The sequence below is a fragment of the Epinephelus moara genome, chromosome 23 (genome assembly GCF_006386435.1).
Source record: "Epinephelus moara isolate mb chromosome 23, YSFRI_EMoa_1.0, whole genome shotgun sequence".
NCBI lineage: Eukaryota > Metazoa > Chordata > Actinopteri > Perciformes > Serranidae > Epinephelus > Epinephelus moara.
The window spans coordinates 2,066,922-2,084,054 of record NC_065528.1 but is presented as its reverse complement, the minus strand read 5'-3'; the positions used below and the strand labels follow the sequence as shown (position 1 = coordinate 2,084,054).

The following is a 17,133-nucleotide window of genomic DNA, read 5'->3' as shown; positions in this document are numbered from 1 at the left end:
AGTGTGGGTTAGACTTGAAGTAGATGTTAAAGCAACGTTAAAGCAACTGAAGTGAGAAAGCAGGCTAGTAGAATTCACCAGAGCAGTACAAAGACGCTGTCACAGAAACACCGGAAATGACACAACTCGCTTACCGCAATACATCAGCACGTCCACCACTTCCTCACCACCTCAGTGAGAGACAGGACAGTTGGACAGTACTTTTACTGTGTCATGTGACTCTGTGATGTCACCAGGCAACTGTAAGAGAAGTGATGCTCTCTCACACAGTCTGCCCCTTGCTCTACCGACTTCTGTTCTTTTTCTCCTGGACCACAACTTGCCCCCGCACACAGAAGGAGTGAAACCTGACACCAGATAAGATAGTGTGCCAAACACAAGGTTTGCAACTAACTGTCCAGCAACAAGGCGAACCAAGTTGAGTTCGCACCCCAACGTCTAACTCTGCAAGGACCACGAGCGACTGGCTTCCTCGGATCTGCAACTTCAGAACAAGGACACAGCAAAGACTGCTTCTGGAACCATAGCTCTTTCAGACTTCCTCTGCTGGCTAACAAAAGCAGCACACCACAAAGCGACTCTTTCTTCCATCCATTCAAGGATTGGTAACATAACAACTGGGCATAGCTTTATCACAGCTGTACAGGCTAAGCAAGATTGTTAAACTTTACCAATTGTGATATAATGCTGTTTATTGAGTCATTGGTGTGATTATTGCAGTTAGGTTATCAATTAGTTGGCTTCACCAAAGCTAAGTGATGTTAGTTTGCTGATGCTTTTCACAGACAGTCTTGCATGCAACTAAACATCCTCTGCACTAATCCAAACCCTTTGCAACACATATCACATTCACATAGATTCATTACACACAGACTGAAATATTTCAAGTGTTTATTTCTTTTCTATTTCTAATTTTCTGAGATACTGAATTTTGGGTTTTCGTTAGCTGTCAGTTATAATCATCAAAATTAAAATAAACACTTGAAATATATCAGTCTGTGTATAATGAATCTATATAATATGAGTTTCACTTTATGAACCGAATTACTGAAATAAATCAACTTTTTGATTATATTCTAATTTATTGAGATGCACCTGTATATTGTGTATCACCATTCAACCTGAAAATACTGAGATAAGAATTTTTGTCCATATCACCCAGCCCTAATCGATACTATAGATAGAAAATTGATCCTAGTGTCACTAGGATCAATACAAAAAAGGGATTAAATTCTCCCCTATTTGTCATAGCTATTGGTATTTAAAGAGTAAAAACTGTTTGTGCAAACAACATTCTGTTACAACAACAAAACTTATTTTAGCCACTTAACTACCTCGAGCACCTAGTAGCCAGTGGATAGAGTGGGCGACCGATGTACAAAAGCAACGTCCTTGCTGCAGTAGCTGTAGGTTCGATTCCAGCCTGCAGCCCATTGCTGCATGTCATCCCCTCTCTCTCTCCACCTCACACTAACACTGTCCTATCAATTAAAGGCAAAAAGTCAAAAAAATAATCTTAAATAAGCCCTACCTAACAAAATCAGCATAATTTTAAGTATATGCTATATTGAGAGTATTTTCACTGTTTAACCTTTCTGTCAGACAGCCTGTTCCAAACGGAACAGTTGACAGCTTCTATCTATGCTCTTGTCAAAGCTGCCACACACTGCCACATGGTCATTTTAGCTCTCTGAACACAGGAGCTGCTGGTCTACCACTGCCTTACTCAGTAAGTGTGTGCTATTGTGTGACTGGTGAATCAGAGCTAACCCTTTTAAATGCCAAAGTCACACAATAACACAGACAAAATAACTGTTTGAGGCAACAGTAGGCCAGCAGGTCCTGTGTTCAGCAATGTTAAATCACTGTTTTTCTCAATGGAGTCTGGCTTTGAAGAGTGATAGAACAGCTTCATTTTTACTTTGGAAATCACTGTCTGACATTAAATTAAGCTTTGAAAATACTCCCAATATAGCGTACACTTAGAGCGGTATCGATTTTTTTTTTTTTTTAGGTGTTTAAAATACATTAGCCCCTTTTCCAGAGAGATGGTGGAAGATGGCCGCGTGTGCACCTTTGGCTGTGTAGTGTCCGCGGAAATTTATAAATAGAAATATTGATCAAGTCTGACTGGAAGTAGTAAACTGGCTTGTAAAAGCCTGTACGTTTGTTGTGAGGAGTGAACTATTTCCATCTGAGTAAGATCATGGCAGATAACACGAGACAGCGTAGTCAAAAGTCGAAGGACGCCGAGTTTGAGGGCAGCGGCACTATGGTGTTAATGAATGAACTGAAGTCACTTAATGTGAAAATAGATCACATGCAAGACGCAATGGAAAAACATGTGGACAGTAAAATTGACAGTCTGCATGGTTTGGTGGAGAAGCTAATCAGAGAATCAAAATGCATTGAAAAGGGAGTTGGAAAAGACAGCTAAAGAAATGGGTCTGAATTTGAAGCTGGAGGTGGGCATCCTGAGCTCCTGAATGGAGGCTGTTGAGCTGAAAATGGCCGAAAAAGCTACCCAGAGGAAATTATTTGATTGCTGATAATAGCGTTTCGTTAAGAACACTGTGTTTGACCACTTATAGATAAAACATATGATGGAATTCTTTGTTTACGTTTTGAGCACCGGGGTTCACAATATTCCTTCATTATAATCACTTGGTATTCATCCCCGGAATCCTCAACGTGCGGTCGGAACGCTGATTTTTTTCTCTAGCCATTTATTGGCCCTGATATATTCCACCAATGTAGACTCTGTTTATGTGTGTGGTGATGTGAACAGTCGTATTGCAGATTTAAGAGATTACACTGTTGTAGAGGATATTCCTCCCAGAGTTGCACTGGACACAGTTGTAAATAAACACGGGGAGACATTTATTGAATTCCTAAAAGACTCTAAATGTTGTGTGCTTAACGGGAGGCTGAACCCAGAAAATTATAATTTCACCTCGATATCGGTAAAAGGTAAAGCTGTTGTAGATTATATTGTAACACCTCACGTTGACCTAAAAACCTGCCTTGAATTTAGTGTTCACACACCCTCTGATCTGCTCGAAAGAGTCGGTTATGAAGGTATTCATTTGATTGACGACCACAGTAGACTTCCTGGCCACTTAGTGCTCTGTTTATAATAGGAGAATTGTTTAATAATGATAAATGTTTAGACTCTCAGGGGCAAGTGATGAGACGAAGTAGGAATTTTCCTGTTAATTATCTTGCCTCCGAAATGTCCAGTAAGGCTCTCATTGAGGTTATAGATAAGTTGGAATATGGCCAAAAAACTCAGGATAATGTCGACCAGTGTTATGATCGTCTGTGATTTTCTCCATACGACAATGGATAAATATGGTGCAGTAAAAAAAAAATGTAGAGAAGAAGTTTTTCAGAACAAAGCGACCATACTGGAATAACGAATTAAATGAGTTGTGGCTTAATTTGCGCTCTGCATAGAAAATATTTCTTAAATGTAAGGATCAGGGTAAGAGGAGGGATTTAAAAAAATGCATTTAAACGTTGTCAACTTGATTTTGATAGAAGACTTAGGTTCTTCAAGAGGCGTTTTAGGAGAGGGCAAACTCTCCAGCTAGAACAACTGCAAAATACCAATCCAATGTTCAACTGCCAGAGGATAGGCTGACCAAAAAGATTTTAACTGGGATAAAACTCATAATCATCCTTGGACAAAAGAAGTTTCTGTATTATTTTCGTTTTCTGATTTGAATTATATATTTAGGAACAATTTGCAGTGTAATATAAACATAGTGAAAGAAAAACTAATTAAAATTCACAATGAACAATGGAAAGATGAGATCTGGTCCAAACCAAAGCTCAGAAACTATGTTCACATCAAAGTTGGGTTCCATACAGAACATTATGTAACTTTTAATTTGAAGAGGGGACAGAGGTCCCTTTGTGCCCAGTTGAGAACTGGTACCCTTCCTCTGGGTATTGAAGTGGGCAGATATAAAGGTATCCCAGAGGAGCAACGTTTATGTGTTCTGTGTGATCTTGATGTTGTTGAAGATGAATATCACTTTCTGTTTCATTGCCCTTTATACTGTGATTTAAGAAACCACCTGTTCGAAAAAATTCAGTGAAAAAATCCAGATTTATTTTGGTTGTCCGAAGGTGAGATGTTGCATTGGCTTTTTGATGAGGAGACCTTTGCTGTAGGGCTGGGCGATAAATCGATTTTATTGATTAATTCGAATTTGTAGTTTAGGCTGATTTGTTTTAATGAAAATCGAGTTTCTATTTAAAATCCACCACCGCCGCTCCACGCTGGGCTCCCGTAGTTCAGAGTGGGCGCTTGATACACAAACAACATGGCAGCGAGCGCTGAAGAACTCGTTCTCAAGAAAGGGAACGAGTTCGTCAGCGCTTTTGTGTGCTCACCTGTGTCTGTGTGTGTGCGTGCATCAGCGCCGAACTCTGCCGTGCGCAACACAGAGAGCAGAGGAGGATTTTAGACGCGCACCGTGTAGGGACAGAATTGACATGCCGTTGTGTAAATAAGATAAATAAGTGTTACCAACGCCAAGCTGGCAGACCCCCGAACCGTAGTAAAGGGACCTCCGAAGACCATTAGCTCCTTTAGCTTGTGTTAGCTCGTTGTGGCAACAACACATAAACAACGGGACTTCGTCTGCGTTGAAGAACGGCACTTTATTTTCAGCACTGCAGGGATGATGCACAGCCTCTGTCATCAGTGTCTGACTTTTACATAGAGGGAAATAACTCAAAAACAGCATATAGAACTGCGTAGGCTTCTTCACTGTGGCTGCTCGATGTAAACAATATAGCAGATGCCTCACTTTCTTCCTGGGGTGCATCCGTCTGACGTCACACACCACACCCGGCGCGCTAACGTCTCATACCTCCCACATCATCTACACACACATACACAGCTCCACACACACACACACACACACACACACACACACATCAGGCTCAGCCTGTAACATAAGGCTATTTAGGTTGTTTAATAAAAGGACAAGGTATAGACCTGTTCTATAGGAAAGGTAACCTTATATGACTTCTGTTGTGATCCAGTATAATGGTAGGGGAAACACAGCCGTATGATAAGAAAGGGATCCGGTGGAAAGCGATCACAGATGCAGTCGCCATGTATATTGCAAGAGATGTGGTGCCCATATATAGGCTACCGTGGAAAAGCCGGGGTTTATTCACATGCTGAAAGTTTTGGACCCCAGGTATGTGCTACCAGGCCGCAAATATTTTTATTTTTTTTAACTAGGAGGGGAAAAAATCGATTTAAATCGTGAATCGGATTTGTTGTGAAAAAATCAGAGATTTTTTTTTTTGGCCATATCGCCCAGCCCTACTTTGCTGTGGCAAGATTTATAGAAAATGCTTGGCACTTAAGACCGAGAACGTTGTACCCAACATAATAAGATGTTTCTGTTCTGGAATTTGGCTGTTCTGAAATGTTTGCTTTTCCTTTTGTGGACTTTTTGTTATTGATCTGTCATGTGGCCATCCAGGCTGTTGTTCTGTTTAGTGTCTTGTAAGCCCATATGGGCTGGGCACCACTTGGTGCACGACACTTAAATAAATAAAATAAATAAAATCAATCAATCAATCAATCAAATCAATCCACTAACATTTCCAGGAACTTTTATTACCAGGAATTTGTTTACCTGGGTAAAAGAATTCCTGGTAATCTGTGTGGTTTGTGTTTCCACCGCACCTCAAAGTTCCGGATAATTTATTCAAATTAGCGTGATGACATAGGTGATTCGGCGTGTGCCCTGTATTTGACTGGTTACGTGCTGTTAAAGAGTTGGAGCTGTTTGTCTCAGCCAGCAGCTAAGTTTAAAAGTATTTTAAGATAAGTGTCAAACTAAGTTTGTCTACATACAGACAACTGTCATTTGAGCATATTAGGAACAATTCACTATCAGCTGAACTAGCATGCTGTCCTTGTGTAAGACATAACGTTAGTGTCGGTGGATGAGAGACTGTGGACGGAGCATATTGAATATCGCTGTCTACATGTTTACATGTTCTGCTGAACACATGTATTGATAAAGTATTGGCTTTTTACTCTCTAAGCCAATTAGGGGTGTGCCATCCAAGGTACCTCACGATTCGATTCGATTATTGATTCAGGGTGCTACGATTCTGCGATTCTGTGTTTATAACAACTGGTGATGCAATTACGATTCAGGGTGCTACGATTCTGCAATTATCAATGCTTTTTTCCCATACAGGATAGATTTTTTTCTCAATCAGTGGCTACTTCTTACTTTTAATACAATGTACATTTGTAAATATCAATTAAATCAAGTAAATAAAATATTTACTTCAACCATCTTTTATTTACAAATGGAAACACATTTTCCAGGGAAATAAAGTGCACTCTTCAAAAATTAATAAGACTTTCAGTCTGGAAAGCTTAAAGTGATAGTTCGGGTTTTTGGACATGAAGTTGTGTGAAACGCTGACCATCTGTAGCTCTGATGTGACGGTGTCACTACTCTCAACGAGCCTCCTGCTCTGAGAAATCGCCCGTAGCTTACCGGAGAAAAAGTAGTTCTGTAGATGTACGGGGGACACGTAACCAAAAGGTTTTAAACTACAAAAAACTATGCATGTGTTTTGTTAGACTATTTCAATAATTATAAAACATCCCCACATTATGTCAGACCTTGCTATCAATTGGGACTATTTTCTGGCCAGTATCACTCTGCTGTGTAGACCCACAAGACAGCACGGCAACAGAAATCAATAAGACAGTTCATCACCACGCCGTGCAGGTGCGCAGGATAGCAACGGCTAACGAAAACTTCATCGGCTGTTTCCAACAGAGAACCAGTAGGCTATTATTAGTGAGGAAAAAGATGTACTAGCCCTCTATATATCTACTACTACAGCGCAAACACTGGCTCAGGCTCACGACACACCGTCGTTAGCTGCTGTAGGTAAACAGAGGAATACCAAAATGGTGCGAACTTATGATTTCCCCAGCTGTGGGAATAAAAACATCGCCGGCTCCCAATTCCATCGGTTTCCTGTTACAGATGTAACGGATGTCAGTTCTGTATCCTCATTCTTCAAGCAGAGTTGGTCCAGACTCCTAGAGCTAGTTACCAGCAACGAGCCAAGTTGTAAAGATAATCTACAGAAAACCAGTGTCTCCCCACTATGGTTTGGAACGCCAGACTGGAAAAGGTAACACAGTCTATCACAGTTAGTCAACAATCAGTACCCCCGCCCCCCCCCCCCCCACCTTGCTCTTTCCTTGCTCTTTCCTTGCTCTTTCCATCGCGGTCATCATTTCAGTCCCCCCTATGCTTGTGGTGGTCCGCTTACTGGCTAAATTGTTCGGGTGGCAGCACGTGCTACTTTCTTTTGTTCCGGGCGCTGCAGCTGTGTTGCATTCAGTAATTAAAGAATCAGCGTTAATGAATCGATGCAGAATCGTCAAGTGTCGCATCGCAATGCATCGCAGAATCGATGAATTCCGCACACTCCTACTGCCAATGCTGAAAGAAGACTGATTGAGCTTTCCTGCAAATTTGCACAATTCCTGTTTAAAAAGGGCTTCAGCCTCCCCCACTCACCCATGCTAATAAGAACCACTGACCTGGATATCCTTTGAACATCATCGTGTTCTTCCATCCATCCCATTCTTGTGAACGTACTATCTTAGGAACGCGTTGAGAGAATTTCTTCAAATTTGGCACAAATGCACAACTTTGAGTCAAGGTTGAACTGGATAGACTTTGGTGTCAAAGGTCACGGTCATGGTAACCTTGTTTGTCTCATTCTTGTGAATATAATATCTCAAAAATACCTAAAGGGAATTTTTTCAAATTTGGCACAAACGTCAACTTGGACCCAAGGATGCACAAATTACATTTTGGTGGTCTCGGTCACTGTGACCTTGCCTCTGTCTAATTCCTGTGGATGCAATATCTTCAGAAAGCCTTGAGGGAATTTCCTCAAAGTTAGCACAAATCTTCTTGAATTCAAGAATAAACTGAATGCTAGATTTTTGGTTGTTGCTGTTTTTCCCACCACAGTGCCAATGACGGGCTTCACCCAGAGAGCCACCATCGACCCCGAGCTCAATGAGATCCACGTCCTGTCAGGCCTCAGCAAAGATAAGGACAAACGCGAAGAGAACGTCCGCAACTCCTTCTGGATCTACGACATTGCCCGCAACAACTGGTAATAGAGAGGATGAAAGATAAACACACTCACAAACACACTCTGTGCAGCAAGAGAGGTTCCTGTGATTGTCACAACAGTGACGGGAAGAGAACACAGTCACACATACGCTCGGGAAATACTTTCACACACAGCAGCTCTTTGTAGCCAAGATGCTATACATTGCTATACAAATAGTAACACAGCAAAGAGTCACATTTCTGAGCATTTCCTGGCCTCTTCACACAATCCCTCTGCTCACCAGCAAGGAACAGCATGTTCCTAGCGTACATCTGAATGTGTGTGCGCATGTCATGTTTGGATCAGTGATTAAGAAAGAACAGGCTGCAGCCCTCACTGTTCCTGCACATTGATTTCTGTAGATGTTTTTGTTGATAACATTGATGAAACCATGTCATCCGATACTTCATGGAGTATTCATTCAGGCTCCTACACAGACACACGCGACGCGAGTTGACAAACCCCCTCCTCACCATGCTGGCTGTGTTTACAACGTAGGACCGTTGGGGCGGGTATAAATTGAAACAAACCAATCACGTCTTGTCTTTTGACAACTGAGAAGTGGCTCAACCTCACACACCTCATCCCTCTCGTCGCATCACTGCGTTGCTGACAGCTGTTAGCGCCGCCGCTACTACCCTGGCACTACTGCAGCATAACAAAGTCCCACTCTTTGAACATAATGCAGGATCATGCATATGCAGCATCACGGGAGACGAAATCCTCGTCGCCAAGAAAGCGCATAAGGGAATCAAAAAGGCAACGTGACCAGCGAATTCAAAAAACGAGGGTCAGCATCGGGCTAGCCTTTCCCAGCTGGAGGAGAGGAGAGAGGAGGTGTGTGAGGTTGAGCCACTTGTCGCTGTTAGCCGCTGTTAGCTGTCAGCGGCGCAGTGATGCGAGGAGAGGGATGAGGTGTGTGAGGTTGAGCCACTTGTCGCTGTTAGCTGCTCTTTGCTAACAGCGGCGCTGGCCTGTGATTACATTACCTTTCTCCTTCAGCAGCTCTCTCCAGCTGGGGAAGGCTACCCCAATGTTGACCCTCGTTTTTTTTAATTCGCCGGTCATGTTGCCTTTTTGATTCCCTTTTGCGCTTTCTTGGCGACAAGGATTCCGTCTCCCGTGATGCTGCACATGCATGATTCTGCATTATGCTCAAAGAGCGGGACTTTGTTATGCTGCAGTAGTGCTGGGGTAGCAGCGAAGCGCCTCTTGCTCCCCTCCTTTGGCTTCTCAGTCTCGCAGCGATGGCCTGGCTCTGAACGAAAATGCCAAACCCTTGCTGGCGGATGTATTCTCAAGATGGCGAAACGTTATGGAACTACCCAGACGACTTGCCCGCACAATGTACAAACAAATCCGAAATTCTCCTTATATGAGAATAAGTCAGATTAGTGGTGGAGGTAATAATACACCAATGATGACATATTTATGAATGCAGATATCGATTTTTGCCAATAAACAACAGAAAATGTTACACAATGTCCCTTTAAGTTTTTTTGGTCACTAATGTCAATTGGCTTCCTCCTCTTTATTTGTGTGTGTGTGTGTGTGTGTGTGTGTGTGTTCCTGCTCAGGTCATGTGTGTATAAGAATGATCAGGCAGTGAAAGAAAACCCAAGCAAGGCTCTGCAGGAGGAGGAGCCGTGTCCACGCTTCGCACACCAGCTGGTCTACGATGAGATGCACAAGGTAACACACACACAGCTCACCCCTAATACATACACACACACACACACACACACACACACACACAAATCGAAATGTTTCCATACACTGGCTTGTAATCCCGGAGGCGAGTGAATTGCTCTTTCCTTGCTCTTTCCATCGCGGTCATCATTTGAGTCTCCCCTATGCTTGTGGTGGTCCGCTTACTGGCTAAATTGTTCGGGTGGCAGCGTGTGCTACTTTCTTTTGTTCCAGCTGAGACACACACATTCTGATTTAGTACAATATCACACCAATAGTAACTCTTCAGAACACTTTTTGAAGGCAACTATAACTCTGCTTTCCTCAAAATATGTATTCATGCAGCATCTATTTAACATGTCTCCTCAGGAGCTGTGGCTCACTGTTGGAGACAGATTTCCAGTGTCTGAATAAAATCACGTTTGTTTTACATCAGTTGGGGCGCACTCCCATGATCTCAGTTGTTTGGCTGTTTGGTTATTGTTACGACATCTATTGCACGTCTGTCCGTAGCTGAGTTCATCGGATGAGCTCAGCTAAATTTTAAAAATCTAATTCATGGTGAAGGGTCATGCATTTTCCACCAGTCACTTCGATCAAAATAAAATAAATAAATAAAATAAAAATCAACCAGCCACCCTCCTCCTCTGATAAGTTAAGAACAGTCCCTTCAGTGCGGTGAGGTTTGTGGACCATTACCTGCCACAAAGAGAGAAATGTGAACGGCTCGTTTCTCCTCTGACACATCACATACCTGTGTGCCGCCACGGCTTGGCTGTTCAGGTACTTCTGGGCAGTCATGACACCAACGAAGAGGAAATTATTGGACCTGGAGCCGGGCTTCTCGGTTGCCGGTAAACCATTATCTTGCGGTGGCCATAGTGCTCCGCCGTATTCCTGTCTGTAACCCCCCTTCAACCCACAACCGGCAGGATTTGCCTTTCGTTTCTGCTGCTGGTCCTGAATGATTTCTTTTTTTCTTTTTTTTTTTAAAGATTTTTTTGGGGGGCCTTTTTAGCCTTTAATGTATAGGACAGACGAGCGTGAAGGGGGAGAGAGAGAGGGAGTGACATGCAGCAAAGGGCCACAGGCCAGAGTCGAACCCGGGCCACTGCTGCAACAGCCTTGTATGGGGCGCCTGCTCTACCCCTGAATGTTTTCTTTTGCTCGCACAAAACTATTTTTAGTCGCAAATGCGAGTAAAATGCTTGCACCGTAGAGCTCTGTTAACTTATTTAACACAGTGGAAAACAAATCATTGTAGCATATATAAACAAATCTAGCCTACAAGTAAAAGAAATAAATAATTACTTTCACTGCTTAAAGATACTCAATAGCTCAGCTTATACCTGAAATGTCACTGGAAAACAAACCACTGCAGCAGCATATTGAGTGCCAGGTGGCCAGCACGCGCCGTTATTGGAGGGAGCATGGACACTCACCCTCTTGTGATTGGACTTACTCCAATATTATGGTATCATATGTACCGTGGTGTTTTAGTACCGCGGTCTACCGTTGGTAGAGATTGGTAGGAGATTAAAGATGGAGGGGACTACAGGGAGAGGCAAGAACATGAACAAGTCTTACGGCCAGGATCCACCGGGCACGTCAGCGGTGCGACACGTCTGCAGCGCGAGTCCCATAGCAGCTCGCCCCCCTGTTAATCAATTACAGCGGCTCCACCGGCAACGGGAGTGGCACGACAACTCCCGTCTGTTGCGCGACAACTCTCTATTTTACACGGCTCTTCTGTCTTTGTCGCGCTACGCTCCCCTACGCGACCCGCCAGCAGATAAAAACTACATGAAATAGTGTGCTAAACGAGCACAATGAGTTTTTAAATGAATAAACCATTATCAGAGGTGATATGTGATGATTTTTTTTCATGCATTTACCCATGTTTATCCATGTAAATGTCCGTGGCGGACATTTGAAAGCGAGTAGATGACAAACAGTACAGTAAACAACCCAGCTGGCTTCTCTACGTACGCAGTCAGTGGAGCCCAAATGAATACGCCGCGACGCTATGCTGACGTGACGCTTATGTTTGCAGCCAGTGGAGCCCAGCCGTCAGTTTTCTTGGACTGTGGAAAAGAAGGAGAAACTGGTGGAGTTGTGAAGTGAAAAGAGTCTATGTTTAATTCAATTTGTATCTGATCCACCAACCAACACTTATTTTAGTGGGAAATCTTCATTTTTGAAATGGGTCATCTCGCAGTCCCTCTGTCTCCTTCCACTAAAATATCACAGCTAACCAACAGAGGCTGATAGAGATTTGAGGTGACGAAATGCAAAAGTTTGTATGCAAAAATAGTTTATCTTTATTGATCCTATTAATGCTGTATTCTCAAGAATACTGTCAACATATGTCACCTTTTATCTCGTGTTTCTAGAGTACTGTGTTTTTGCTGACATGTAAGAAACTGTCAAAATGTCATGTTTCTTAAAGGAAATTTGGCATAATATTTTCCACCAACAGCAGAATGGGAAATAATTCAAAGGAATCTAACTTCAGTCTTCCAAATAGTGATCCAAATAAGATCCCCAGTCTTTGCAAAGCCTTATAGTGTGTGACTAAAAACATACATCAGGGCTTTTCAATTACGCATTCAATTTGGCCGGATTTTTAAACCAGAAAATGTCGATGGGCCAGACATTTTCATCAGCTAGCAACTTCGTGATTTTTTTTTTAGCTTTTGGTAATGACAAATTTTAAACAAATATGTGATAAATGTAATAAAAGAATGTAATAAAAGTAGCAATGTTTATTGTTTCACATTTGAACAATTTTTTTTTTTTTTTTTTTCATGTGTCTGACTGAGGAGCACAGCATAATGCAGAAACAATAAAAATGAGCCATTAATGCACAGAAGCATAACAAATGGCATTAACAGTAACTAATGACACACGCTATCTCTCTACCGGCGTTTCCCTCTCTCCTTCTCCCCCCTTTCGCCCACACACACACGCACACACCTCACCTCCTGATGTTTTTCTTTTAGGTCAAGTGTTTAGGAAAATACACAGGACAGTTTAATACAGTCTAAAGCAACAACAGGCATGTTTACAACAACAAAGTCACTAAATAAACTCTATAATATCTCACTGGAAACAAATCGAACATGTCAGTAAAATAAATATTACTCCAGACATCACAATACTGAGTGAAAAGCGTAAGCATGAATACACAGACATCAGTAGCAATCATTCATTCTGCTCTCTGTTCCCCCTCTATTGAAGAGACTCACTGACTGAAATGACTTTCTACATGCTGAATACATATATTGATAAAGTTTTGGCTTTCTACTGGCAGAGGTTTTATTGCACTTACTTACAGTAACAAGGGTAGTTGTCATCTTATATATGTATGTATGTGTGTGTGTGTGTGTATATATGTGTATCTAGCTTTTTGACAACCTCAGCAACCTCTGCCAAGGACATGATTCCCCTGAGTCCTCAGGCTCTGCCTCCTCCACGGAGGACGTGACAGCCGGGTTCAGGAGTTCTATGGACCACTCGGATTCCATGTCTCGAGCCTCCCCCCGGGATGCACAAAAAATTCTTCCGGGAGTGAGAGTTGAAGACCTCACTGACAGGGGCCTCAGCCAGATGTTCCCAGATATCCCCACTACACGTTTGGGTTTACCTGGTCTGTCCGGCAGCCTCCCCCGCCATCTGATCCAACTCACCACCAGGTGGTGATCAGTTGACAGCTCTGCTCCTCTTGTCATCTGAGTGTACAACACACACGGCTGCATGGCTGCTGATACAACCACAAAGTCGATCATTGATCTTTGACATTGGGTGTTCTGGTACCAGGTACACTTATGAACCTCCCTGTCCCAAAACATGGTATTCGTTATGGCCAATCCATGACTAGCACAGAAGTCCAATAACAAAACACCACTCGGGTTTAGGTCAGGCAGGCTGTTCCTCCCAGTCACCCCCCTCCAGGTTTCTCCGTCATTGCCCACATGATTGTCGAAGTCCCCCAGAAGAACTATGGTATCCCCAGCCGGCACTTATTCCAGGACACTGCTCAGAAACTCCAGGAAGACCGGGTACTTCATACTGCTGTTGATGCTTATGCACAAACAACAGTCGGAGACCTTTGTAACCCAGGTTCCAAATTTGACTTGGAGTGCAGTTTTTGCAATGACGTCATTTTGAATGTTATTTTGTGTTTATCTAACTTTGATTATGCATTGGGTAAAGGTTTTGGTAATCTGTATTCTCGTGGGCAAACCAGTGCGAGACTGTATTTAACCAATCAGAGCAGTCGTAAGGCATTATACGGTACCGGTAGTAACACCTGTGCCTGATTTTAGATGGCTGGCGTGACAATCACGGCGTGAGTGACTCAAGCTGCAGATGCAAACAGATCGAACTGCCTATGACGCGGTGTCCAGTTGAGCCCGAGGGAGAGAAGCAAAGTGAACTCCCTGATTGGCCAGGTTTTTTGTGCTGTGAAAAGCAACTGTGAACTGTGATGGCGAGCTAGTGAAAAGGACCGTCGAAGAACCTGCTGTAATCACCTCCGGCAGTGTGGTAGGACACCAGCCAGCCTCATTCACCTCATCCACTCATCCATTGTCCCCTCATCTCATATACACACACCCCAGCCCAATCTTTGTTCTCCATTCCCTTATTTTTTGACTGACTGTTACCCTTCTTGGACTTTTGGACTTGGTTTGGACATTTTTTCTTTTCTTGGGATTGGAGCCTGGAGTCTGGAATACAGCAAAGGAGCAAAGTGAATATGGTATTGAGTGTCAACTGAGTAGATGCAGTGAAATGAGTGTGAATATGGTGTTGAATACACGTTTAATTTAGTGAAATACAGCAAATGAGTGAAGTGAATATTGTACTGAGTACATATTGAACAATTGAGAATACTCCTATGGCCATTGTTAACCCTTTTGTTTGTTTGTGTTCTTTTCCTTATTTACTTTAAATACAAGGTACCTGGTTTAATTGCATCTAACGTCTCCTGAGTTTCATTGAGTTTTGTTCATCAGTCCAGCTTTCCCTCCTCTTTGAACCCAGAGTCCTTCTGATTACACTAGTCCCAAACTAAAAAAATTGTAAGCACTTGCTACAAAAAAATATGGCAGGCTAGCCAGGAGGGGGTTACTGATGTGCAAAATGTAATGCATTTTCTTAACGGTACCAATAAATGAAAAATGGAGGTTTTTGAGAAACTGAGTGTTAAAGTTCCAAATGCAGTTTTGGTGTGTGGTACAACAAAAGCTGATGAAGATGAGGAAGTAATTGATTTCCTCAAACAATAGTCCTTCTGATTACACTAGTCCCAAACTAAAAAAATTGTAAGCACTTGCTACACCTTTATCTTAGCAACCGGCAGTCGCATCGTGGCAACCCTCCGGGGACACTCGCCTGGTGTCCCCATATAGGGCGAGGTCCTCAAAGTCCGAATACGCCATTTCATCAAGGTCTTCTTGAATCACTCTTAGTCTGGCCCCTGCCCTGGGACCACTTTGCCATGGGAGACCCTACAGGGGGTTATTAGCCCCTGACAATACAGCTCCCAGGTAGGGCTGCTCGATTCAGTTCAATTCAATTTTAATTATAAAGCCCAATATCACAAATCACAATTTGCCTCACAGGGCTTTACAGCATACAACATCCCTCTGTCCTTTGGACCCTCACAGCGGATAAGGAAAAACTCCCCAAAAAAAACCCTTTAATGGGGGGAAAAAAAACCAGTAGAAACCTCAGGAAGAGCAACTGAGGAGGGATCCCTCTTCCAGGACGGACAGACGTGCAATAGATGTCGTACAGAACAGATCAGCATAATAAATTAACAGTAATCCGTATGACACAATGAGAGAGAGAGAGTGTGTTGCTTGGCAACGAAAGAGCTTGGCAGCAAAGATTACGAGCTCCTGAAACCTTTCACTATTTTATTGTGTTTTCACTTTAAAGTGTCTGATTAACAACGTAAATATACAACATCAAGTGGTTGGAAGGTGCACTAAACCACTTAAGAGAAGAAAACCAGACTTTTCTACGATTTCTACGTTTTTTACCAAAAGAAGTTGCTACCTAGCTAGCTGGAGGAAAAGAATTCTACTGCTACTGTGCAACTGACAGTTAGCTAGCAACAACAACAACAATAACAAAGGTCTGAAGAAAAACTACAGAGAGGAGAACTTCAAAAAAAGAGAGAAGATTTTCCAATTACAACTGGACTGGCAACATTTTGTGGACATCACCAGGACCAGGACTGAAAAATAAGATATCTCTGTCAAGATAACTGTTCAGAAACTACCAACAGTGAACCAACTGTCAGTTGAAACCCACCATGATAATGGAACACTGTGGAGCAACAGCTGAGCAGCAGCAACTGATGAAGATATCTACAGATTTATCAACTGTAGCAACACAGAGGCAACCAGGACAGATCACTGGCTGTGAAATACAATATCCTGAACAAGTCATTACAGCACGCAGAAGAAAGACTTCAAAATGAATGTGCTACGGGCCAACCCAGAGACACTGGTAGCAGACTTCAGCAAGAAGAACAACTGCAAGGTAAAATGCAACCTACTGTTCTTCTCTCACCATCCTGAAAATTGGCACACAGCAATATGTGAGCAGTTTACTCACATTAAGAAGAATGGGATAAGTAAAGGCAGACAGATTACTGCCTATGAAGATGCAGACCGCTCAAGTCACATTTTAACTGTGAACATATACCACAATGGAACAGTTATGATCCAGGGATCCGAGAACAGTCTGGACAACTTTGAGAACAGCTTCCAAACACTGAAAACTGTGGCAGCATCAAAAGTCTCTCCTCCTCCTCCACAAGAGCTCCAGACAAGGTCACCCAATCTACAGCAGACCTCCACCTACACCATACTCCAAATCACCCAAACTCTCCAGCAATCTCAGAGTCCTGAAGGAAGATATCTCAGTACTCGAGCGAGAGTTCATAGAGTTCAGAGAGAAGACACTGAGCAGTCTTCAGAGGTCTGATGATAGCCATTTAGTGGAGGAGATGTACTCCACAGTTCAACACCAGAGATACCAGATAGATGAACTCCAGCAGGCTGTTCGAGAACTGGAAGAAGACAACCGTTCACTGAGAGGAACACTCAAGAGAGTGATAGAGGAGCTGACATCGGCCCACCACTCCAGCCCAACACAGTCCCTGCACCAGGAGACCCAACAGTCCCTACACCAGGAGACCCAACAGTCCCTACACCAGGAGACCCA

At 42.9% G+C, this 17,133-nt stretch overlaps 1 protein-coding gene across 5 annotated transcripts in view; it reads left to right on the top strand.

The window, feature by feature from the left end:
* mkln1 (muskelin 1, intracellular mediator containing kelch motifs) overlaps window positions 1-17,133 on the top strand; it is a 100,942-nt gene that overhangs the window by 63,772 nt on the left and 20,037 nt on the right. For 3 of the 5 annotated variants that reach the window (XM_050036064.1, XM_050036063.1, XM_050036067.1), the window contains exons 13-14: window positions 8,055-8,202; window positions 9,780-9,894. In XM_050036064.1, the coding sequence (XP_049892021.1) occupies window positions 8,055-8,202; window positions 9,780-9,894 (263 nt within the window). Of the gene's footprint in view, window positions 1-8,054; window positions 8,203-9,779; window positions 9,895-13,296; window positions 14,168-14,219; window positions 14,971-17,133 lie in introns of those variants that run through there. The other 2 variants (XM_050036068.1, XM_050036066.1) reach the window with 2 other exon arrangements.